Source organism: Solea senegalensis, linkage group LG10, assembly GCF_019176455.1.
Source record: "Solea senegalensis isolate Sse05_10M linkage group LG10, IFAPA_SoseM_1, whole genome shotgun sequence".
Lineage (NCBI taxonomy): Eukaryota > Metazoa > Chordata > Actinopteri > Pleuronectiformes > Soleidae > Solea > Solea senegalensis.
Window position 1 is genome coordinate 24,830,123 of NC_058030.1, and position 25,607 is coordinate 24,855,729.

The 25,607-nt window shown below is 44.3% G+C and overlaps 4 protein-coding genes across 7 annotated transcripts; 2 read left to right on the plus strand and 2 right to left on the minus strand.

Moving 5' to 3' along the window:
• Nucleotides 1-631: 631 nt before the first annotated feature.
• si:dkey-238o13.4 (uncharacterized protein LOC560780 homolog) lies at nt 632-3,641 on the minus strand. Its single transcript, XM_044035658.1, has 6 exons — nt 3,481-3,641; nt 2,894-3,001; nt 1,902-2,041; nt 1,498-1,594; nt 1,198-1,319; nt 632-1,080 (listed from the first exon to the last, which is right to left on the minus strand). The coding sequence occupies exons 1-6, from the start codon at nt 3,563-3,565 to the stop codon at nt 904-906; spliced, it is 729 nt and encodes a 242-aa protein (XP_043891593.1). The 5' UTR covers nt 3,566-3,641; the 3' UTR covers nt 632-903.
• A 751-nt stretch (nt 3,642-4,392) lies between these two features.
• spata2l (spermatogenesis associated 2-like) lies at nt 4,393-8,843 on the plus strand. The gene is made up of 4 exons (XM_044035655.1): nt 4,393-4,535; nt 5,611-5,975; nt 6,230-6,523; nt 7,498-8,843. The coding sequence occupies exons 2-4, from the start codon at nt 5,619-5,621 to the stop codon at nt 8,452-8,454; spliced, it is 1,608 nt and encodes a 535-aa protein (XP_043891590.1). The 5' UTR covers nt 4,393-4,535; nt 5,611-5,618; the 3' UTR covers nt 8,455-8,843.
• A 1,039-nt stretch (nt 8,844-9,882) lies between these two features.
• pdf (peptide deformylase, mitochondrial) lies at nt 9,883-12,119 on the minus strand. 2 transcript variants are annotated; one of them, XM_044035657.1, is made up of 3 exons: nt 11,745-12,119; nt 10,730-11,354; nt 9,883-10,369 (listed from the first exon to the last, which is right to left on the minus strand). In XM_044035657.1, the coding sequence occupies exons 2-3, from the start codon at nt 11,322-11,324 to the stop codon at nt 10,212-10,214; spliced, it is 753 nt and encodes a 250-aa protein (XP_043891592.1). In that variant the 5' UTR covers nt 11,325-11,354; nt 11,745-12,119; the 3' UTR covers nt 9,883-10,211. The 2 variants fall into 2 exon arrangements, with proteins under 2 accessions (XP_043891592.1, XP_043891591.1); XM_044035656.1 differs by having other exon boundaries at nt 11,697-12,119.
• LOC122775616 lies at nt 12,100-21,217 on the plus strand. Of its 3 annotated transcripts, none has more exons than XM_044035649.1 (7): nt 12,100-12,723; nt 13,520-13,743; nt 14,204-14,305; nt 14,415-14,516; nt 16,145-16,258; nt 18,920-19,028; nt 19,444-21,217. In XM_044035649.1, the coding sequence occupies exons 1-7, from the start codon at nt 12,558-12,560 to the stop codon at nt 20,868-20,870; spliced, it is 2,244 nt and encodes a 747-aa protein (XP_043891584.1). In that variant the 5' UTR covers nt 12,100-12,557; the 3' UTR covers nt 20,871-21,217. The 3 variants fall into 3 exon arrangements, with proteins under 3 accessions (XP_043891584.1, XP_043891585.1, XP_043891586.1); XM_044035651.1 differs by having other exon boundaries at nt 12,528-12,607; XM_044035650.1 differs by lacking the exon at nt 14,204-14,305.
• The last annotated feature ends 4,390 nt before the right edge of the window (nt 21,218-25,607 follow it).

Consider the following 25,607-nt stretch of genomic DNA (forward strand, 5'->3'; position numbering starts at 1 on the left):
ACCCGGGTACGGTGGCCCTGAAGGCTCCACTCGCCTCGGCTCACGTTACTGATGAATCTGACAATGACTGTGTTTACAACTCTATTTATGTGCATCAGGATCACATTAACTCCTCGTTTGTGGAGGTTTTTCTTCATATTACTGAACATAACTGGCTGATAATAACATACACGTCTGCTTCAGAACGTGTTAAAACTGAAGTCTGGAAACCGCTCACTCTCCCACACCAAAGTCCATCGAGAAAATCACACACACAGGAGTTGACCATCCACTGCCGCCTCCATCACTGAGATCAAATGACTTATTTTGTCATTTACAGCTTTTAAAATAATCCGTTCAGATTGACGTCAGTGACACAAAGTGACCACACGAGGCAGCAGAGGACCAGCAGCTCCTGTGTCCCTGTGAGCTAAAATCACTGATTGTCTCTATGGGATTTGGTGTGGGAGAGTGAGTGGTTTACAAACTTGAGTTTCTGACCAATTCCAACTACCTGAATCTTTAAGGAGCCTCTCCAGCACCACACGCTGTCAAAAAACTTATCCAGGACCTTTAAATCCAGAATTATATACAAATACATGATCAGAAATCTACAATCAAATGTCTGAATAAATCCATCCTGAGCCTGAGATTTAGTTTAGTTTCAGGTTTAATCAGCAAATCCAGAGAAATTAGGTTTCATGACGTCCAGAGAAAGAAGATATTTATGTAGAAGCAATGAGCAGGTGTTCTATATATACATGTACATACATACATACATATATCTGTATATATACATACAGTATATATACACAGATTAAAGTTAAAGAGGAAACAACCACGTAAACATTTCATCATCAGTGAGAAGCATAAATGTGTTGCTGGGACGTCAGCGTCGCGTCGGTGGACGACGAGTTTCCACGTCTACAGTTTTCTGTCCAGCAGCACGGTCTTTAAGTCTGCGGGACAGCTGACGGTGAAGACGGAGTGGGAGGAGTTTGGCTTTTCCACGAGGCTGGCGACGGCCACGCCCAGGTCCAGGTGGTCCAGGTAACCAGGCGCCATGCGATCGGGAGCAGCCACACCTGCGTTGATCTTCACCTGCCAGAGGAACAACGTGGTCACATTAAAGGATTCACCTTTTTTATATTTTCTGATTTTAGATCAGTCAGGTAAACGTGGAGAGGAGGAATGCGAGTGGGAGGTCAAAGGTCGCACCTGGTTGAGTTTACAGGGCAGTTCAGGATATTCTTCTCTCAGGATCTGACAGAAGGACAGAGCACTGGCTGCTCCCACTGTGAGGAAACCTGTTCCAGGCATCAGCAGCTTTTCTGCTCCTCCTGCAGAACAAGCAGCAGAGACGATAAACCACTCACTCTCCCAAACCAAACCCCATAGAGAAAATCACAGCACACAGGAGCTGCTGCTGCCTCGTGTGGTCACTTTGTGTCACTGAGGTCAATCTGAATGAAGGAGTGTCTGGAAACACCCCTGAATGTTTCAGACAGACGCACTCACCTGTGATGAAGGTGTACGTGCAGCTGGAGTCGTCGCGCACCAGAGGGAAAAAAGCCTTCCACGACACAAACGTGCTGTAAAGTAACGTGTCAATCACCTGCACACAGGAAGTGAACACAAGACAGACAGAAAATTACATTCAATTACAGTAAAGTAGCATTTTTCTGTCATAAACACAGACATTGTCAGGACCAGTAGTCCTCATGGAGACCAAAACCTGGTTCTAATGTGGTTCGGAACCTCACTTCTGAGGAACTGGTTAAGATTAGAGCTAAGATTTGAATTGTGGTTCTGGTTAAGGTTTAAGTAAGTCTCCAGGAAAAAATGAAGGTAAGTCTATGTAATGTCCTCTGTAGTCATGGAAACCGGACTGTGTGTGTGTGTGTGTGTGTGTGTGTGCTCACCCAGTGCAGGTCTTTGAGGGTCTGGCTGTGTGGAGGTCCTCCCTGCCACCAGCTGAAGCCCAGAGATGAAACCACGTCCGTCACCTTCCCCACTGACTCCAGCAGCTCCTTCTTGGCCTGCTCCGCTCCGTCCTCTGACCCTGCAACCACAGGTCAAAGGTCAAAGACTCACTCCTGGACAACAACTGTAACATGAAGTCTTTTCATCGTAAGTGACGATGTGTGAAGCACTCACACGTAGTTAGTGTCTTAAATACAGCGGACATGAAGACTACAGGAAACAACTCAAACCAAAACACTCATTATATAATCTGCATCAGTCTAAGTCTACAACGTCTTTAAGGACACGTCCACGTCTTTGTCTCACTGTGAGACAGACGTTTGTAAACCACTCACTCTCTCACACCAAACCTCAGAGAGAAAATCAGTGATTTTAGCTGCTGGTCCTCTGCTGCCCCGTGTGGTCACTTAGTGTCACTGACGTCAATGTAAAGGTGTCATGAGAAGAAATCAGACATGAGAAGTGAGTGATGGAGGAACAACATCATCACTGGTGTTCTCTATAAACTTCACTTTAGTGCAGTTCACAACTCTGTGTTCATGTTTTCACAGAGAGTGAGTGAACTCTGTGTTCATGTTTTCACAGAGAGTGAGTGAACTCTGTGTTCTCAGCAGCAGGGGGCGCTCACAGTGAAGTCAGCTCTGACTGTGTTAGTACCTCATACAACCAGAACTATGGATTATGGATGGGTGTATGAGTGGATGGATGGATGATGACTGGATGAATTAATGACTTATGGATGGATGAATGGATAGATGATTGATGGATGGATGGATGAATGGATAGATGATTGATGGATGGATGAATGGATGGATAGATAGATGATAGCTGGATGGGTGAGTGGATAGATGATGGATGGATGGATTATGGATAGGTAGATGATAGATGGATGGATGAATGAATGGATAGATGAATGAATGAATGGACTCACCCACATTCCCCACTATAGTGAAGAGGTTGTCTTTAGTGTTTGGGGAGATGAACGTCCTCAGTCTGTCCAGTCGGCCGTTGTCTCTGGAGATGACTGCCACTTTAAACCCTGCACGCACACACACACACACACACATGCACACACACACACACACACACACACGCACACACACAGACTGTACATTCATCTATAGAGCAGACATTTATCAGAGCTAATCCCTGTCACGTGACAATGATGTTGTGTTTATGAAGGTCACAGTGAGATGAGGCACAGCTGTCAACAACAGCACAATAAACACACACACGCACGCACACGTTTCCTGTTGGAAAAGTGTCTGACTGTCCCTTTAACCTCCCACCTGTTGCATCATAAATCATTTAATGACCTAAAGTCTAAATGTCTTAAAAACGTCTTTATGAAAGTTACTGTTAATCACGAGGAGCTCACGTGCCGTGGAAACTACGCACCTCCAATTAACACATGAGCATGAAAAATGAAAGAAAAGAAGACGAGGAGATGAAAGAGTGACTGCAGCTGATCACGAGACACTTCACATCCTGTCCAAATGTCTGTCCACAGTGTCTCACCTTTGTCCAGCAGAGCTTTGACAATCCCGGAGCCAACTGTCCCCGCTCCTCCCAGCGCCAGCACCAGCCTGTCCGAGTTTGACATCCTCCTCAGCCGGGATGAAAGGATGAATGGATGGATGAATGGATGGATGAATGGGAGTACTCACTTGTGTCTGCGCAGGGACCCCCAACGCTTTTAAATAAACCCAGGGGCCGTTAGGTCCTGCCCACATCACGCGAATGTCACTGAAACCACGCCCACACGTCAACAAAACAAGCTCACGTCGCGTGTGTGATGATGGGACCTGTTGTCCTCATGGAGACCAAAACCTGGTCTTAATGAGGCAGAGGAACTTGTTAAAGTTTAGGACTAAGATTTGAGTTAAGGTCAGTGTTAGTTATTAACTGGTTATGGTAAAGGTTAGTGATGAGACTTTGTTTAGTCTCTGTGTGTGTGTGTGTGTGTGTGTGTGTGAGAGAGAGAGAGAGAGGGCGAATATTTCATGTTGTGATGAATGTGATGAATCATAAGCTTTAGAATGAAATGCTGCCATCTCGTGGACGGACATGGTATTACTCACATAGACACATGGAAAGTGAAGAGCACAGAAAACTTTCCCTGGTACTTTGTTGTGATCGGTTCTGGATCACAGTGGATCACAAACCTGGTCCTCAGTCTATCTTCATCTCCAGGAAATTAAACGACAAACAACAAGAAGAGAGAGAGAGAGGGGGAGAACACATAATGTTACGTGTCGCTACAAGCTGATTTTAAATCACGGAAAAATGTATTTGCTCCTTTAAAATTCTAAAATCTAAAATAAATTTAAATATTAAATTTTAATTTTAATTTTCTAATTTTAATGACAAATGACTTTCCTTTACTGTCCCCACCCCGCCGGCTCTTCCTGGTCATCCTAACACGCGCACCTGTGTGAATCTTGGGAACAATCCGTGCCACGTGACGATGTTTACTTTAATGTGGCGAAAATCGAGCAGCTCTCACTTTTGATGCTGTCACCGGAAATGTTTTCAAAGATTTCACTGATGAGCACATGAACGTCCAGGCTCAGGTGAGGCAGTGAATAACAATAATAATAATAATAATCATAATAAGTGCATAATCTCCGTGTCCAACTGTGTCTGCTGTTGTTGCTAGCTAAATTAGCCTAGCTTTCTTCCTCACCGCGAGATCGCGTTCACAATTGTGTTGATTTATTGTTGATTTGTGTGTCGGTTAAAGATTGTGTCTCCTAAAATGCGAACCACCGCGTACAATTAATTATTTCCACTGCGGACTGTAATTCGGCGATAGTCACAGACAACACAAAACTATCCATCACTTTACATCTGTTGTTTTCTGAATCAACCTGATGCTACTTCCCGAGTGTGTTCCCACAGATTCCACAGTGGCGCGTGACCGTGTGGCTTTCAGCCGTCTCTCGTGTTTCTTAAAAACTTTTCCAGTGGGATATTTATTTACAAACCCGCGTCTTTCAGGTAAAGTAAGAGCTAAAGTAAGAGAAGAAGTTTGGTGTGACGTCATTGTCGTTACAAAGCACACAACAGGGCTAGCTAGACAGTGTAGATATGACAAGCTAACGCTAAACTCTGTCTAAAAGTGTTAAACTAAGAAAGTGATTTACATAAATAAGAATTGTGTGTATATACATATATATGTATATATATATATATGTGTGTGTATATATATATAGATATATAGAAAGTGTTCCATATATTTCACTTTATTTCAGAGAACTAGTTTCATGTAATGACAAAGTTTCACTTTCAGATTTGACTTCACTTCACCATTTTTTCACGGTTTTACATAATTATGTTTTTAATGTTGATTATTTTTTACTAAAGCGCAGTAAACAAACTGACAAAGGTAAGAATATAGAAGGAATATAGTACAGAAAAATGTTTTTCTGAATTAATGAGATAATTTTTCCTGATGTTTTGTTTTTTTCAAAGGATGAATTCATGAAAAAAATATTGGGTCTGAATTAACAACTTTTTTTTTTCCAAGGACAAATTTGGGAAGTTTGTTTTCAGTTCCGATTTCTGGTCGGAATTTACAAGAAAAAAAAAATGGGTCTGAATTTGTTTCTGTTGGGTCAGAATTGAGAAGATTTGTTTGTGTGTCAGTGACAGAGATGAGCGTCTCCAGGCAGACGGTCAGGGACCTGCTGACGGCCTACGATCGCAGCCTGGAGCAGCAGATCGTGAGCGGCGGCTCCAGCCTGGTGTGTCGAGACGAGGAGCTGTGGAATCAGGTGGAGGAGCTGCTGAGGGACGGAGATGCTCAGGAGACTCACTGTCTGGGTCTGGATCCTCTGGCTGTGATGGAGGAGTCGCTGAAGGCAGCTGCGGCGTCGACTGCAGGCAGCGGTGGAGGGAAGGTCCGAGCCAGAGGAGGACTCAGAAGCCTGGACAAAGCTTTTGAGGTTCTGGAGCAGGCGGCTCTGAACCTCTACCTCACTCCCTGGAGGGAAGAGTATAAAGTCGTCAAGGTATATAGTTCAGGTTTCTGTCTGCAGGTCTGAGGTCCACAAGTCCACAGAAGAATCAGTGATTTTAACATCACACATACAGGAGTTGTTCAAATGTCTGATTTTGTCACTTCACTAAATTCAGATTTATCTCAGTGAAAAAGTAAAATCAGTGATTTTCTCTATGGGCTTTGGTGTGGGAGAGTGAGTGGTTTCTTTTGAACGTCCGCTTTAACGATGTATTTTAAAGTTCCGATTTCCCTCTTGTGTCTCAGATGTATTCTGGTCCATTCACTCATTACATCAAACCAGTGCTGTCGGTGCCACAGATTGAGAAGCTCTTTGGTCTGTTGGGATACCACAGCAGCTCGCCTCAGCACCAGCAGCATTGTCTCCAGCTGCTCAGGATCAGTCCGTCCTCTGTGGACGACCTCCTCCGCCTGTCGTGTGCCTTCTACCTGGCTCGGTGTGAGTGTCGCCTCCTGCAGGCAGCACTGGGGAAGCACGCCGGTGAGGCGCAGTGGGAGCTGAGGCTGGTGAGAGAGAGGCAGCGAGGACACGCCGTTCAGGTACGTTGGACGAGGTCGTGAGAATTACATTCTTTAACTGATGATGTTGTCAGACGTCTGATCTAATACATATGAACTAATAAGTTCAATTAATAAGTGTCTCACAGTGAGATAAAGACGTCGTACACTTCAACTGACGTAGATTTTGTCCCTCACCCAATCTGCTGGTCCTCTGCTGCCTCGTGTGGTCACTTTGTGTCACTGATGTTAAGTCTGAGTGAAGGAATGTAAAAGCTGAAGTAACAAAATCAGACATTTGAAGTGAGTGATGGAGGCAGCAGTGGATCAACAACACCTGTGTGTGTGTGTGTGTGTGTGTGTGTGTGTGTGTGTGTGTGTGTGTGATAAAATCACTGGTTTTCTCTGTGGACTTTGGTGTGGGAGAGTGAGTGGTTTACAGACGTTATTATTTGTCAGGACCTCAGACCAAACTGTTGGTAATATTAAAAAAAACCACTCCTTTTATTCAGCTGAACCTGCTGATATTTAAAGATTTATTCGATCACAATATCGTACAATACTGCGATTAATGACCAAGTCAAAACTATTTAAACATGTTAAACTATAACAGTGTTTCTGTCAAAATTGGTTTGTTATTCTTTTGTCAATCTTATTTTATTAATTTTTTTACAATTCAATTCTAATTAATTCTCTTGTGCTCTGTTTGATTCTCTATCTTTTTATAACTGTTGCAGCATGTCAATAAATTCTAATCTCATCTGAAAATCTGGATTTTTAATCCAGTCAAATTGTGAATAACCTTCATATTTTCAGTCTAATTGAGGATTAATGTGCTTTTGTTTTTTGTTCATTGAAAATGAATGTGAATCAATTCAAAGCAGCTACAGCAACTAATCAACCAATCAACTAATCTATCACTGAACGTTTTTATGTTTATAATAAATGTTTGCTCCACATAAGAAAACCTGAATAATTGAGTTGCTGCTCTAAAGACGTCAACATTGTGTCAACAGGTTGCCGTGGACAACGCCATGAAGACACTGAGGGTGGACAGGCCACTGATGCAGCCGTTTGACGGCGAGGCAGACGTGGATCTGTACACGGACGATCACGTTAACGGGGGACAGACGGAGGCGGCGGCCGGTGACAACAAAACCTGGCTGACGCAAATGAGCGCGTCTCCCCCTGCTGGCAAAACACATGGCGAAGAAATGGCGTCCTCGTCCACGCCGCCGCCCGCCAGAGAGAGCGTCTGCGTCTCCACGTTTAACTGCCAGTTGAGCGCGGCGGCGCCCGCGGAGCCGGCACTGGGATCCTCGGACGTCAAGAAGCAGAGCAGACGTTCCTGCGACAAACCCGACGCCGAACCACAGCCGAGTCGTCTGTCGTCGGAGACGGCGGGGCTCTGCGCGCACGACGCCGACGTGGACCGCCTCTGCAGCTGCCTCCAGTCTCCGCACGTTTACCTGCAGCGCTGCATGGACTGTAAATCTCTGCACAGCATCACCTGCGCTCTGCTCCGCCTCTGCGAGATGCAGAAGCACTGTGTGCTGTCTCTGCACGCGACCGCCGACGACGTGAAGGAAGTGGGAGCCTCCGCCGCGTCGCTGCAGAGCGAGAGTCTCGGTGTGAGCGACGTGAGGGGGGCGGCCCGTGACGACCCCGCCTCCGCGTCCCCTCCCCTCCGTGCCATCACGTACCACGACTGCTGCGACCTGGCCCTGCTGGACCCTCAGCTCCTGTGTCGCAGCTGCGGCGTCTTCCACTGCGGCTCCTGCCGGGACGTGGACGTCTGTCAGCGGCACCACAGCGTCCAGCAGCTGGGCGTGTGCGTGTGCGGGAAGCCGTGTGCCAGGAAGCCGCTGGTTCTGTGCAGATACTGTGGCAACGAGTTCTGTCGCGCGTGCTGGTACAGAAGTCCCGTGTTCTGCACGTGTGGCCAAACGTTCGACCAGTCGTCCTCCGTGTGACGGCGAGAGAGTGAAGTGCCTTCATATACTGACTCGTCCAGTCCAGTCCAGTCGCACCCAGATGTTGCCTTGACTGCTCCACTTTTTCTATTAGGAACATTGTTACCACGGAGACTGTGGACACTGCCATTTAAGGCCTTGTTCTCTGACTCCGCCCCCCTCAGACCCCCTTTTTTTAAATGTTAAAATTTGCCACAGAAACACACGAGCAGCACACGACGACGTTCACAGAATACTCTGAATCAAGTGCAGTGACAGGGAGAGGTCAGAGTGTGTTTGTGGCCGTCACACACACACTTTAGCAACATCAACAAAAGCCTGCGACGTCTTCAGAAACACGTCCACGTCTTTATCTCACTGTCGGACAGACGTTTGTAAACCGCTCACTCTCTCACACCAAAGTCCAGAGAGAAAATCAGTGATTTTAACATCACACACACACACACACACACACAGCAGTCACTAAGTTCAAATGTCTGATTTTGTGACTGCAGTGTTTAAAATCTTCCTTCTGGTTTACTGAAATGACACAAAGTGACCACAGGAGGCAGCAGAGGACCAGCAGCTCCTGTGTCCCCGCAGCTAAAATCACTGAGTTTCTCTGTGGACTTTGGTGTGGGAGAGTGACTTAACTATGCTACTATGTTACTATGTTACCGTCTTTATAACGGTGATAACACAGCATAGTAACTTGTTAAAAAGCACACACTGTGGCCGTTTGTTGTGTTTGTGTCACACTGAGCGTGTTGTGTCTCCACATCACAGTTACACTGACGCTGTCATGCTGCATCGTTGGGTCCCGCCCAGCGTCTGTCTCCCCCTACAGGAGACACATGGTCAGTGCAGCCAGGGTCACAGTGGCAGTGACGAGTGTTGTGTTGTTGAGATTTCAGTGTAAATTGGTGCAAAACGACTCGTGCGTTCATGTGTTTGTTTCAGACTAAAGTAAAAAAGGGACATTCTGCCATTTTTCTGTTAAATGTTTTCTCATAAATGAATAATTGATCACTTTGTATTAACAAATTGATTCAGTCATTAAAAGTCAATCAAATCATTTTCTTAAAATATTTAATGTCTTAGTATTTTTTCTCTTTAAAGTCTTTTTCATATTTGATGATTTTAACTGCTGGTCCTCTGCTGCCTCGTGTGGTCACTTAGTGTCACTGAGGTCAATCCAAATGGTCACATTATTTTTATTTTACAAGCATTTTCCCCTCGTTTCTTACACCGTGTCGTGATGATATTGATTTGTTTTTAGTGACAAAACATAAATCGGCCATTTCAACCTCTTTTAATCATTTAAATGCACAGAACATGATTTCTGCCACTAGGAGTCCCTCTAAGTCAGATCAATGCAGCGAGGGATCACAAGCTTCTGTTTCCATTTGTTTGTTTTATTGTGAAATAAGTGCGGGTCCAGCTTCACTCTGATGAGTCCTGACATTTTATTAACATTTAAAAGTGTATTAAAGCCCTAAAAGACGACTTTCATTGATGACGCGGTCGGTGACCTTTGAAATAAATACGCATATCTCAGATTTTGGGCTAACGTGTGTTAACCAGTCAAACATCAATGACATAAGTGAGGGTTGTTTTTGATGTTTTGATGCAGAAATGTTCAGAAAAACCCTTGAACTGTTCTCAATGAGCCTTTTATTCTCAACGACCTCCATTTCTTCACAGGAAGCAGTCTGTCCGTCACCGTCTCACGGCGTCCTGTGAAAGTTCGGCGTCTCCTCGCCGCGTCTGTCCCCTCGTTACTCGTTGTGCTCCTGCCACTTGATGTTAATGAAGGTCCTGCTGTCCATGCGGTCGATGTAGAGGACGCCGTCCAGGTGGTCCATCTCGTGCTGGAGGATGCGAGCTGGCCAGCCGCTCGCCTGCCACGTGACCGCTTCACCTTTCTCATTCAGACCTGGAGGGGGAGGGGAGAGAGGTGACGCTAGTAAATGTTAACGACTTTCCTTTAATGACGCTAACAGTCCCCGTGCTTTGCATCAATATATCAATATATAAGGAAACAGTTTATTAGTGAAGTGTGGTCGTACGAGGTCAGAGGTGACTGTCAGACTGTTGGTCCTCTGCTGCCTTCACAAACTTCACTTTCCTGTTCTTAAGATGAAGTAGATTTTATTAGGCGAGAAGTTTGTTAATGGACTAAAATTGGTTTTAATCAAATCTAGTGATGTTGACCAGAGTCACATAACCAAGACACTAAATGATTATTTGACCTCTTCCTTAAGAATAAGTCGCGCGTTTGTGTCAAATGACAAACCTGACACTTCCACAGACAGGAAACGAGGAACTGCGGCAGAGAAGCCTGAGAGGCTCTCGCAGGCTTCCCGGAAGAGGACAGTGTGTCCGTCCAGAACCCTCAGGGCTGGGTTGATGAAGATCCTCAGGGGCTGAGCGGAGAGACCGCGGGCCTCCCTCGACGCAGCCGAGCTCTCCCGCAACATCTGCTCGGGATATTCCAGCGCCACGATGCGGAGCGGGACCCCGATCTGAGGAGCACTGAGTCCCACACAGTCCTGTTTCCGCATCACCTTCACCATGGTCTTGATGACCTTTTGGATCTCGGGGTCCGCTATCGCCGCAGGGTCGACGTTTGCGGCGTGCGAGCGCAGGACCGGGTCCCCCACCTGGCACACGTGACTGTACGGTGGTGTGGGAGGGGCTATGATCTTGTTTTTGATGTAGTGCAGATAGGAGCGCCTTTTGATGGAGCTGCAGTAGGAGCGGGAGCAGGACGCTGGGGTGCGTGGGAGACCACGGGAGGGCGCTGCTGTTAGAATGCAGGCTCCGCCTCTGAGCTGCACCACTCTGGAGACGGAGGACAGCAGCACGGACGCACGCGGTCTCATGTTCATGATGAAGCTGCAGCCTGGACCGCGACGATCCTGAGGAAACATCACACCAGAGAAGACACTCTCAGACTCACTACCTTCAACTGACGCTGCGTTCTATTTACATCGGAACTGGGAGTGACGCCATCTTCGAGTTACTCGTATTGGAATGGGTCTCATAAATAATTACCCGATTTTTGCCTATACGCAGCCTTTTAGCAACACATTTACACAGTTTTAACATCGTAACAACAAAACTACAGTTATTTAAATTGTTCTGGCAAATTCTAATTTTTCAGCATCTTAAATTTTTTATTTCTTTTTTGTCACACTACAGCTTTACATTTAGAAATCAGCATTTTACAAATACACTTTTTTTGCTTGTTCTTTCCTGACCTTGTGTCAGGTGACTGTTTTGGTCCAATCAGGATTGAATGATCACACCTGTGCGAGTCGAAGTGAAACAGGTTTAACCCGGGAGTTTGGAGCTCGCTCCTGCACGGAAGTCCGTGGACGTGGGGAATCACAACAGCCTCAAATAACCCACAACTGACGCGCAGAGTCACCACTGGGAGTGTTTGTTTGGTCCTGAGCTCGACTCACACCAAACACCGCCGACGGGACACGCTGGTGAGAAGAAACAGGCGTTCCCCCTCCACAACAACAACGGAAGTGACCAGTAAAAGAATGAAATCCCGTTTTTTTTATAGTTTCTGTCGCAGAGTTTTTAAACCTGATATCGATGTTTTGAACCGATAAAACCCTTCAACGCGTTCAGCACGGAGGACGAAACTCGACCGTCACGGTGCAGACAACGACTTCCGGTTCAACAGCGTCACAAGGCCGAATGTCCTTCACAATAAAAGTCTGCCGATTTAAATTTTACTCAATTATCTTTTTCCGATTTTAATCGACATTTGCGCGTCGGAATGTTAATGTGTGCTCTTAGCGTGAAAACGTGACCAGGATTTTGTCGTGAATTTGTTAATTGTCTGCAATAAATTTCGCGTAAATGTGAACTGCACATATGTATTTTAATGTGTTACATTTCTTTTAAACGCTCATTGGAGAATTTGATTATATGTTTAAAAATGTTCTTAAATAACGGACATTTTTTATTATTTTTCAAATCACACTGATCTTTATTTTGGTGACAGCAGAGGACATCTGCATGTGACACGGAAGTGATTATCAGGGCTTTTTTTAGACAGGAGGAGGAGCCTGTGCTTGAAGTTGAACTTTTTGACTTGCCGGTACATGTTCGGCAACTCGGTGCGCGGTGCGGACGATGAACCGGCTTATAAACGGTACGTTGGCGCGTCGTCGCCGGTATTTTCTTCCTGTCACGTGATGTCTGCGGGCCGAGAGCTCGCGCTGTGGGTCGTGGAGTATATTTGGGCTCACGGGACCATGGATTTACACGGTTGGTGTTTTTTGTTGTTGTTTTTGTTTGCGTTTCATCTTCATTTGGTAAAGTGACCCGAGCTTTTTTGTATGGTAATGTTTTGTTGCGTTGTGTTGTCGTTTGTATTTGTGTATATAGTGAGTCAATAAATCAGTGACTACATATTGTTTTGATCAAAAGTGTTAGGGCACAGTGTGAACCAAGACATCAGCTTTATTTTTATTTGATGTAAATCTGTCTAAATTTAAAGTTGAAAATAATGGTTAAATGGTTTATTCAAAGTTTTTCCTAAACATATGTGAAAGTTATGAATACTACTTGAGGCTTTGATCATATTTTGTATTGGATGTATAGTTTTGTAGTGTATTAGTTTTGAAGTCGTATGTTTTTGTGTTGAAAATGTTGATCAGTGTTTGTCAAACGTGGAAATGATGACGTTCTCTAATGTCTTTGTTTATGTCCACAAACTGAGAATGATTTCTTTGTCTTTATGGAGCTAAGAAAGAACATTGAAAGGTTTTTATGTTTCAATCCTGGAGTAAGACTGTGAAACAGCATGAGTGTTGTGTTGAGACAATGTACAAGCGCGACTCACTTCAAAAAGAGGTTTAAACAAGGGATTTTTATAAAGTGCAAAGAGGAAGAAAGAAGCCCGTAATCGAAGATTATAAGATGTAATAAATAAATAAATAAAATATTCACATTTAAGAAGCTGAAAAATGACAGAAACTTGGTTTTAATTATTAAAATAAGAATGGTGTACAGATGTAACAGATGAAGGCCTTTTTCACATGGTTTTTTTTTCTTCCCTCAGTCATCGACCTCTCTGAATGGCCGCATCTGGACACACGACCTCTGACCCTCGAGGACTCGTGGAGGCTGCGAGTGGCGTCGGCGCAGGCCTCGAACATCGTGAAGAGCAGAGACGTTGAGAACTTTGAGAGAGTGATGCAGTTTGTTGAAGCCACTCACAGACTCGTGCCCACACTGGTGACGCCCATCAAACACATGAAGCTCGTGTTTGGACTGAAAACCATGGTACGTGCATTACAACCAGGGCCGGCTCAAGCCTTTACGGGGCCCTATGGTGCTTTTCCAACACACAGTGCCGGCAAGGCTCACTCTATCTTTTTTAGTTCCTGCTCTGACCAGGCTCAGCTTAGCCGATGATAAAATGTCACTGATCGGTCAGAGAGTGTCGTCACTGAAGAGTCATGAGTGTGACGTATTTACGGTGTATTTACAGTGTATTTACAGATTATTTTACAGTGTATTTAGGCTATATTTACAGTGTATTTAGGTTGTATTTACAGTGTGTATATAGGGTGTATTTTACAGTGTATTGTCACAGAAACAAAGCTGTGTGCAGCTTTATATCCACATATATCTCCTTTATATCAGGACATGGACTCAAACATACACACATGTTATTTATGTCACTCACTCACTCACTCATCAGCACTAATTTAGATTTAAATGTGTGATTCTGTGTCTCCAGGTCATCATGTGGATGCTCCGTCAGGACGCAGGAGTTGTTGACATCGTGTTTAAAATCAAACAGTTCTTCCCAAATAAACTGCCTCAGTATGAAGATCAGTGTGTGAGTGAACGACTGTTCTGCATGTGTGCGACGTGTCCGCACGACTTCCTGTCCAAACAATTTTGGACAGGAATTTTAAATTGCGTTGTCTGTTTTGTTCTGTGAGCAGACTCAGCGTGAGATGTTCCTCATGAGGAGAAACAATCTGGACTTCCGGGTTCTGACACAGTCGCTGGCTCTGGACAAGGACAAATGTGACCATTATATGAAGGTAAAAAGGTTAATCTGTGTTTTTATTTCATGGCTGAGGAGACTCAGGAGACATGTTCAGAAGATATTGTACACTTATAACTGATTTTATATGGTTTTCCAACAGGAAAGTGAAGTTTGTAACCCACTCACTCTCCCACACCAAAGTCCATAGAGAAAATCAGTGATTTTAGATTTTAGCTGGTGGGGACACAGGAGCTGCTGGTCTACTGCTGCCTCTTGTGGTCACTTTGTGTCACTGAAGTAAATGAGAATGAAGGGCTTTAAAAGCCGAACATTACAAAATCAGACTATTGGAACTTAGTGACAACTCGTCAGTGTCAGTGTGTGTGTGTGTGTGTGTGTGTGTGTGTGTCAGGTATTACTAATGTTGTGGGGACCTAAACCTGTTTACACAGTCACATTATGGGGACTTGTCTTCCTTGTGGGGACAAAAAGCAAGTCCCCATAACGTAAATTACTACATTTTAAGGTGAAGGTATGTTTTAAGGTTAGGCTGAGATTGAGATTAGGGTTAGGGTTAGGATTAGGATTAGGCAGTAGTAATTGTGGTTAGGGTAAGTCTCCAGGAAATGAATGTAAGTCAATGCAATGTCCCCTCATGTCATGAATGTCGAACTGTGTGTGTGTGTGTGTGTGTGTGTGTGTTAAAATCAATGATTCTCTGGACTTTGGTGTGGGGGAGTGAGTGGTTTACTAACTTCACTTTCCTGAAGTCACTTAAACTTTTGTGTGTTTAGTGGTTGATGTATTACTTATTTACTTTCTGTCTTTGTTCCTTTGAATAACTGATCAATAACTGATCATTTTGTTGGAACTGTTTTGAGCCACAGTCAAGAAACGAAATCCGGGATCAAACAGCCACTGAATGTCATGTATTAATGTTGTCACGTTAAGTTTCCAGCTGCCTTTTCCGTCCAGCAGGGGGCAGCGCTGCGCCTCTGTGTTCACACAGCTGTCCATGTTAGGTTTTTCATGTTGAGCTGTGATTACTCACTCGTTCGTCATCTACTAAATTCATTGTCAACTATTTTGACCATCAATCAATCAGTAAAAAAAAAGAAATTAAAAGTTTGTGTGATTCTTTTTTTTTTAATATTTATTAAGTGACTTTAATTAAATATAGTTTTATCCATCCCATGTATTTTTTGTAATCTAGTGTGCATAATCAGATTATTTCAGTGGGCACAATCTGATTATTCTTGTGAATGTGTTTACCAGATTACCGGGCTGGGTGAAAGCAGATTATTTGGGCAGTCTGACAATCCGGCTCCTTCAGTCGATGCAATCAGATGATATTGTTTTACGTCGCCATCATTCATTGATCCAGCGCTCTAAATCAGATTATGTGAGTGTATAATCCAGTTATTTTAGTGTACACAATCAGATTGTTTCAGTCGACTCAATTGGATTATTCTTGTGGATGTATTTAGATTACACAGCTGTTTGTAATCAGATAATTCTCACTTTATTTCTTTAAATAGAGCAGATGATGTTTCTCAAAGTTTCCATAAGTTCACCTTTTATTTTCATTTGCTTTGAAGAAACGATCAAAACTAGAAGAATGACCCACTGTAAATTGTAGATACATAATCTGTGTGATCTGATCATGTGACACGCCTGTTTCAGACACAGATGGAGACGGAGTACGGAGGACGTTACGCTCAGAGAGTGGAGGACAGGCTGCTGCACTATCTGCAGCAGCTGCAGCTCGTCTTACCTGAGCACACGTTCATCGACCAGGTGTGTTTGCACTTTCAAACTGTGATTCTCACCAAATATGACTGGATTACACTCACTCAAGTACTCTGATTAAGACCTCTGAATTAATCTGATTATGTATATACACACACACATAAATGTAATCTGAATATGTACACCAAAATAATCTGATTGTGTCCCCTGAAATAATATGATTATACAAAAGTAACTGAATTAGATGCACTCAAATAATCTGATTAAAACCATTGAATGAAGGACTGTCCGAGTGCACCTGCTGAAGTAATCCGATTCTAGCTGCGCCAGTAATCTGTTTTCATACACCAAACATAATCTGAATACATTCACAAAAATTAATCTGATTGGACCAATTGAAGTAATCTAAATACATTTCCTTGAATAATCTGATTATTTAACTAAGGTTATGGAATTAGATACACTCAAATAATCTTATTATAACCACTGAATAATCTGTTTACAAAAACTGTCCCTTTTTTGCTGCGTCCATATTTTTTTCATTCAACAAAGTAATCTGATCACACGAATTTCAGTAATCTGAATACATTCCCCCAAAGTAATCTGTGTCCACTGAAATAATCTGACAGGGTTCATACAGAGCCTTGAAAGTCTGGAAAAGGTTTTCAAGGTTTGAAATTTGAGCACTGTGCTGGAAAATGCTGGATTTACTATATTCTGACCAGTGTCGTAATAAAAAAGTGTCTCGTGAGCGTTGCTCCCGTGTTTTCTTTCCTTGCACACGCCCCTCACCTGGCGATCGCGTCAGGAATTATCCAGAACCACTTCGCTGCTCTTTGTAAGTTACAACAAATTCCAAGTTGTGTGTTTATTGACTTGTCGATAAAAAGACATAGTATACTTAATTGACGCTCAGAGCCGTTAGCAATTAGCTGGTCAGCCAAATGCATGTTGTTAGCTAGATGGCATTAGCTCGTCTCACTCACTGAGAGTGCCAGTCACGCTTTTTGCTCTTTTGTCACGCACTCCCGCCACACATTATATTTCTCACGCTGAAAAAAAAACATAATATAAAGTTGTCTGGTGCGCCGCTATCGCTATGGAAACTGTTCTCATACACATGTGCTCGCCTGTTTACTCCTGAGCGGTGCTCACTTTAGTTGATACTCCATCTTGTGGCCAAAAGGATAAACCACACCTCTCTGTATATGCTACTTTTCATCACAGAAACTATTTTGTGAGCTACAGTACATAAAAACTGGACATATAGGAAGGGGTGTGGCTTTTTCTGTTATAATATCTTCTCCTTAAACTAGTGTAGTCTTATTTCCATAATCTGTTTTTGATGTTGTTTCTTTTCTTTTTGAAATAACAATTTGAAGTGTAGTTGCAGTAAATACCATTTCATTGTTAGGGTTAGGGTTATAGTCCATTTTAGTCAGGAAGCTACTTTTAGTTGTAATACTACATTTTTAGATTTTATAGTACTGTGCAGAAGTCTTAGACCACCATTAGATTTGTTGTTTCAGCAATGCTATAACGACAATAGCGGATCATTATTTCTATTTCACTTTACTGGAACACATCCAGAAAATATGTATGCAGTTTTTTGTTGTTTTTATTAAAAAAAAAACACAACATCGTCCACAGATGTCAAGTATTTAGCGTGATGTACCCTTACACTTGAACAATAACACAGCTCTGTTAATACTGGAGTGGAACCTTCATCCATGTTACTGGTAAATCCTGTGTCTGTCATTCATAAAAGATTGTTCCCTTGCTATGTAAATTGGGATATATCTGCAAAAGAGCAACAGTAAAACATAAATCAATGTAAACAGGGAGGATTATTTCTACTCTTAAAAAAGCTGTACGAACCCTGATCTGATTATGAATATACTAAAGTAACTGAACTGAGATACACTCAAATAATCTGATTAAAGCCACTGAATTAATCTGGTTCATCCAGCAAGGTAATCTGAATGTGTACACCAAAAATAATGTGATTACACAAATTGAAATAATCTGACTACGTTGACAAAAACTGTCTGATTGCACCAATTGAAGTAATCTGTATACATTTCCCTGAATAATCTGATTTTATATACTAAAGTAAGGAATTGGATAAACTGATTCTACTGTAGCTGCGTCAGTAATCCATTTTCATACACCAAGAATAATCTGAATATATTCGCAAAAAATAATCTGATTGCACCAATTGAAGTAATCTGAATGCATTTCCCTGAATAATCTGATTATGTGTACCAAAGTAACTAAAGTAGATCGACTCAAGACACCCAAAAAAGAGAAGAACAGCCGACTCCTGCTGTGAGGCTGCAGTACCACTAATGGACACAGAGGGAGACAGAGAGCCCGACTGGAGCTAAACTAGCTCTGCGTTTGTGGACCCAGAGCTGTCGTTAAATTGACGCCAAATATGAGGACGTTTACGTCAAAATATTCCGTACAAACACCGCCGTTGGCAGACTTTGTCCTCACTAAAGCGCGTAAACCAGTACGAGTGTGAGACTGAAGCGGCTGAACAGGAAGTTTAATAATGCAGCGTTTGCGTTAATGTTCCGTACTAAAACACACAAACGGCCATGTTTGCGAACTTTGCTCCTCACTAAAGTGCCACATTTCTCTGAGGAGACAAACTAAGAAGACGTGTGAATGTAACGGGACATTTGTTTGTGTTTGTGTCTTCAGATACTGAAGAAGAAAAGTCCCGTCACTGAGGACGAGAAGCTGCTGGTGGACATCGTCACCTCAGACTCTGTAACCATAGCAACGACACTGAGGAGGCTGCTGCACTGTGGTAACACACACACACAATACACACACACACACACACACACACAGGTTTGTTTCTCTGGACTCATGAAAAGTTTGAGAGTGACAATGCACTGTAAATATACACTGTAAATGTATGTAATCCAGTTATTTTAGTATACATAATCAGATTATTTCAACAAGACAAAGTCGAGCTTTGTTGTGGGTGGAGCTAAATCGTATCATATCAGTGTGCCAAAGAATGGAACAGTTGGTTAATCTGGTTAATCTTGGTTCTATTCCGAATGGAAAAACATTTCGTAGTGAAACAAACTGAACGTTCCACATCTCCTCTGGCAAAATCAAATCTTAACAAATTCCGCCTGATTCTGTCCTCGTTTTGCTGAAATCATAGTCCTGTGTGGCTGCTGACAAAGTGCATTACCTTTTCTGTCCTGTAGATGCTGCTTCCTGTCATGCAGGTGATGTTTCTCCATCATTGGAGCAAAGAGCGACTGGAGAGGAAACTGAAGAGTCTGCTCCGTTTGGCAGCTCCTCGAGAGTTTCCAAAGACGGACTTTCTCTGAGGGAGAACAGCGATAATTCAGATGTTCAAAGGCATCAACGGGCAGAAGAGGGTGGTGAGATAATCCTCAGGGTTGAGGAGAAGAGCGGCAGGAAACGTGCCTCCTCTCCACAGTTTTGCTCCAAACATCAGCGATGGGTGAAGAACATGCTTCAGGAGTGTCCTGACGAGTGTTCACAAGAACCTCGGGCCAACAGGTCCTCATCTCCACCACTGTTCCAGTCATCTTCATCCACCTCTTCTTCACAGGACCTCACCCCTTCAGGCCTCATCCTGTGTCCCACCGAGCAACAGAATCCACCCCCACAGATGACGGCTGCTCCGGGACAAGAAAACCCCAACGACGAGCAGAGAGCTCCGTCAACGAGTCAAACCTCTCCAACTGAACAGCCCTCATCCACAGAAGCTCTTCTGCCCTCGCTGTCGCTGCTGTCCCCGGTGGTACGTCTCATAGACATTGCCTCCATCAGATGGAGTTGCCCTCATTTTGAACCCCAACAAGCCTCTTCAAATCCTTCAATCGTGTCCAGAAACAAACAAGCAGCTTCCATCTCTGGTCCTCAGACAACACCCTCTCCCTGCTGTCCTACCTCGAGGAGCAAGGACTCTTCATTGGATCAGTTCGAAAGTGTTGCCCCGACAAGTCCCCCAAATCCAACCAACAACCTGCAAACTGCTCCTGTAGCTCAGGAGGCATCAACTCATCCAACACCACCAAGGACGCACAGAAGGACTTTAGCTGCCGTCAGACACGCACAGACTCTGGAGACTACCCGTCCGCCCTTATCCAACCTCAGTATCTCTTGTCCTTCTGTCAAATTCGAGGCGTTATCTTCAGCCTGTAACCAAATCCGTTCATCTCTCAGATCTTCTCGAAAAAGTGTCTTGGAGAACTCTTCCACCTCCAGCTCTGACCGTATTGCGGTCAGGTCTGAGATTTGCAGAGTCCAGGCCAGGTTGTCTCTGCTGACCCAGACGCTGCTGCTGCAGTCCTCACTCCTGCAGCCTTACGTGAGTCTTACCAGGCTGAACACTCAGGGCTGTTCCCAAGCAACCGAACCCAGATCCTCAGACCAACATGAGGAGGAGCTGGTGTCTGAAGGGATTAATGATGAGGAGAGGAGCCAGGAGGACAATCTGGATTCTTCTTTTGATGTGAACTCTCTTTACTCCGGTCACTCTTCGAGCAGTGATGGCGAGGACTGCGACCCGGACTACAAACCCAGCATGAAAAAGAAAAGACTACTCTTAAGCACAGGACACACCAGCCCAACGGTTAGCCACCTAGCAGTTGATCTATAGCCCTCACTGGGGCGTGTTTGTTTTACCATTGGGTCTTCTCATCATAGATGATGTTGATGATCTGATTCCATGGAGCCTGCAGGAGGCGGGACACTCACCCATTCACTCATGGTGGATTATCCGGACAAAATTTCCTGCCGCTTCTATTTCGTGAGCTAACGCAGGCAGTACCTGGAGATCGGCTTCCCGAGAATGTGGATCTCCAGAATCATAAGAACAGAGTGGCGTGAGAAAATAATGGGACACGACTGTAACATCTTCAGTCACGCTTCAGATGTCGTATACAATGATGTCTATTACATTTGACATTTTTGCCTTTTTAATAATCAACATGGGGCCACACGGTGGTGTAGTGGTGAGCACTCTCGCCTTGCAGCGAGAAGACCCGGGTTCGAGCCCCGGTTGGAACAAGGGCCTTTCTGCATGGAGTTTGCATGTTCTCCCCGTGTGTGCGTGGGTTCTCTCCGGGTTCTCCGGCTTCCTCCCACAGTCCAAAAACATGCAATGTGGGGATTAGGTAAATTGGACACTCTAAATTGACCGTAGGAGTGAGTGTGAGAGTGAATGGTTGTTTGTCTCTATCTGTGTGTGGCCCTGCGATGGACTGGCGAACTGTCCAGGGTGTACCCCGCCTATCGCCCGATGTAGCTGAGATTGGCACAGCACCCCCCGCGACCCTCTGGTGGAGGATAAAGCGGTTAGATGATGACTGAATAATCGACATGTTCCTGCCCTCTGGTGGACAAATCGGGCAAAGGTTAACATTTGTCCAGATGATCTGTTTCATATTTTTGCACTGAACTTTGTTGTTGTTCACGGCAGAGACGTCTATACTGCAATAAATCTGCAATAAAAAAAGCTGCTGTGCTTTTAAAAACTTTCGAGTGTCAGTCATTATGAGTCCTGCAGGGATGGGTTTTGGTTATTGAAGTGTGTTATAATGACAGACACATTTTACGTCCGTTTAAGTCTTTATCACGTCTTTATCTCACTGTCGGACAGACTTTTCCAACAGGAAACTGAAGTTTGTAAACCACTCACTCGCCCACACCAAAGCCCATAGAGAAAATCAGTGATTTTTGCTGCCTCGTGTGGTCACTTTGTGTCACTGAGGTCAATCTGAACAAAGATTTGAAATGCCGACATGTCAAAATAAGACCTTTGATCTCAGTGATGGAGGCAACAGTGGATCAACTCCTGTGTGCTGTGATGTTAAAATCACTGATTTTCTGTATGAGGTTTGGTGTGGGAGAGCGAGTGGTTTACAAACATCTGTCTCACAGTGAGATGAAGACATGAACGTCTTCTGAAGACATCGTAGACTTAAACTGGCGTAGGTTTTAAATATGGAGTCTTCTGTGATGTGGGAAAAATCAATTTTTCTTTGCTGTTTTGTTGTGTTTTGAGTGTGAGCTCGAAAAACAAACAAACCCTGAACTCTCACTTTTTAAAAAGATAATAAACCCCTCCCAAATTAAAGAGGAGTATGTGTGTGTGTGTTCAGCTCCAGGATGGACTAACCTGTGTCCACTTGTCTGTTGAGGTTGGGGGACGTTGACCCCGGCATCACACTCAGACCTGTGCTGTGTGTGTTGTCGCTCGCTCAGCTCTCTGTGATTGGCTGTGCAGCTGCAGCTCTCCGTCATGGAGTAACAGAGAATCACTGAAGGTCAGCGCAGAGGTCAACTGCACCTCCTCTGTTTGCAGAGCAGTGTTTACTCAAGTTCTTGGTCGAGGTAAAATTAGGACACTAGTTAATGGCTTTTGATCGATGAGGAAACAAGTCCTTCAATGATAAAACCTGGACTTTTGATTTATGGTTTAAGGCTGAAGTAGAAACTGATTTTCCCCTAAATTTAACAACAACAACAATAATAATAACAATAATAATAACACATCAAATTTCTCTACTGCTTTTCCAGACGTTCAAAGGTGCAATGACTAAATGTCCTCACTTTGTCTTAATGTCCTCACTCTGACTAAATGTTATTCATTAAATAAAATGAACTTATGGGACAGGGGACAGAATGTTGTTAAAGCTGTAGTACGTAACCTTTAAACATAAACTACACTTGTGTGTCGCTGCACACAGGAAGTGTGAGGCAACGCTGAGCTCATCAGAGTAAGACGGCTGAAACAAAAGAAGCGTCCACAGAAAGTTTATTTTAAAAAACAAAATATGAATTTCCTGTTTACAAGAATAATCCTCAAAATTTCCACACATTAAGTGTAAACTGTATCTTTAAGAACACGTCCACGTCTTTGTCTCACTGTGAGACAGACTTTTGTAAACCACTCACTCTCTCGCACCAAACCTCATAGAGAAAATCAGTGATTTTAGCTGTTGGCCCTCTGCTGCCTCGTGTGGTCACTTTGTGTCACTGACGTGCATCTGAACAAAGGATTTTAAAAGCCGAATTCACTAAAATCAGACATTAAGACATTAAAGACTTCGTGATGGAGGCAGCAGTGGATCAACAACTCCTGTGTGTGTGTGTGTGATGTTAAAATCGCTGCTTTTCTCTATGAGGTTTGGTGTGAGTGAGTGAGTGAGTGAGTGAGTCACAGGCACACGTTTGCTCTTATGTTCAGTTGTTTGTGTTGAATCGTGGTCGTGTGTTGTGTTTGTGCACAGTTGACGTCAGAGGACACAATGACAAAGTACATTGTGTGTGTGTGTGTGTGTGTGTGTGAGTTCTCGTGTCAATTTGTTTTGTACATTTCCACAATGTCGACTCTAGAAGTGAGAAGTGTTTGCGTTGCATCGTCACTGACTCTCTTCTGTTTTTCACGTCGTCAGTGAAAACGTGTTTTTATTTGTTTAAACTCAATGTTTTTTTCCTCACATCACTGTTGCATCACACACACACACTCACACGCACTCTCTCTCTCTCTCACACACATGCACTCTCTCTCCCTCTCTCTCTCACACACACGCACCTCACTATCTCTCTCTCACACACACTCTCTCTCTCACACATACACCCCTCACACACACACACCCCCTCTCTCTCAGCCCCTCACACACACACACACATTCTCACACACACACACACCGTCTCGCCTCTCCTCACACACACGCGACTCCCCACACACACTTCCGCTTCTCACACGCATTAACGCACTCTCTCACACACACACACACACTCTCTCAGCTTCTCTTTCTCGCCACACACACACACACACTCTCTCTCACACATGCCATACCACACTTTCACACACACACACACACATGCACTCTCACACACACACACTTTCTGCTCTCTCTCTCTCTCTCACACGACTCTCTCTCACACACACACACTCTCTCTCTCTCTCTCTCTCACACGACATGCACTCTCTTCTCACACACACACACTCTCTCTCAGCTCTCTTTCTACACACACACACATTACCCTCTCTCACACACACACACGCATTACCCCTCACACACACACACACACGCACCTCACACACACACACTCTCGCTCTCTCTCTCTCTCACACGCACTCTCACACACACACACACACTCTCACACACACACACACACTTCACACACACACACGCACTCTCTCTCTCACACACACACTCTCTTGCTCACACACACACACTCTCTCACAGACACACGCACTCTCTCACACACACACACACTCCCTCTCACAGACACACACTCATTCTCTCTCACACACACACACACTCTCACATACACACACTCCACTCTCTCTCTCACACACACACACACTCTCACACACACACACGCATTCCCCTCTCTCTCTCTCACACACACTCTCACACACACACGCACTCTCTCTTCTCACACACACACACTCTCACACACACACACGCACTCTCTCTCTCACACACACACTCTCACACGCACACACACAGATTGCTCTAAAGAGAAACAGATGCTGATGTAACGTGTTTAACAACAGCAGTTGACACAGTCTCTCTGTGTGTCTTTGTCTCTGTCTCTCTCTGTGTCTGTCTCTCTCTGTGTCTCTCTGTGTCTTTGTCTCTCTCTGTGTCTCTCTGTGTCTTAATCAGTCCACACAAACTCTGATGATGGTGTAAATGTAATGTTCATATTTAAAAACATAAACTACCTTTAAATCTAAAATGTTATAACACACACACACACACACACACACACACTCCATGCTTGACCCGTGTGATTTACCCGTGTGTCCAAAGTGATGGAGGACAACACCATGACTGTGCTTTTCTGGAGGAACTCTGGGGGTCAAAGGTCAGGGCCTCACAAGTCGCAGTCACAACGCGGTCTCACAAAAACGGCCTGAACCTCTGCCCGTCTGTCCACAGAACATCTGTCCACTGTCTGTCCACAGAACATTTGTCCACTGTCTGTCCACAGAACATTTGTCCACTGTCTGTCCACAGAACATCTGTCCACAGAACATTGTCCACCGTCTGTCCATGAACATCTGTCCACAGAACATTTGTCCACCGTTCGTCCACAGAACATCTGTCCTCTGGTTCACAGAACATCTGTCCACTAAACAGCTGTCCCACCATCTGTCCTTCTGTCCACAGAACATCTGGTTCACTGCTCCGTCCACTGAACATCTGTCTACTGTCCTGTCTGGCTAATGAACATCTGTCCACTGTTCGTCCATTGGTGAACGCCCGGTCCTCCTGTCCACTGAACATCTGTTCACTGTCCCCGTTCGTCCACAGAACATCTGTCCACAGAACATTTGTCCACCGTCTGTCCACAGAACATTCGTCCACCGTCT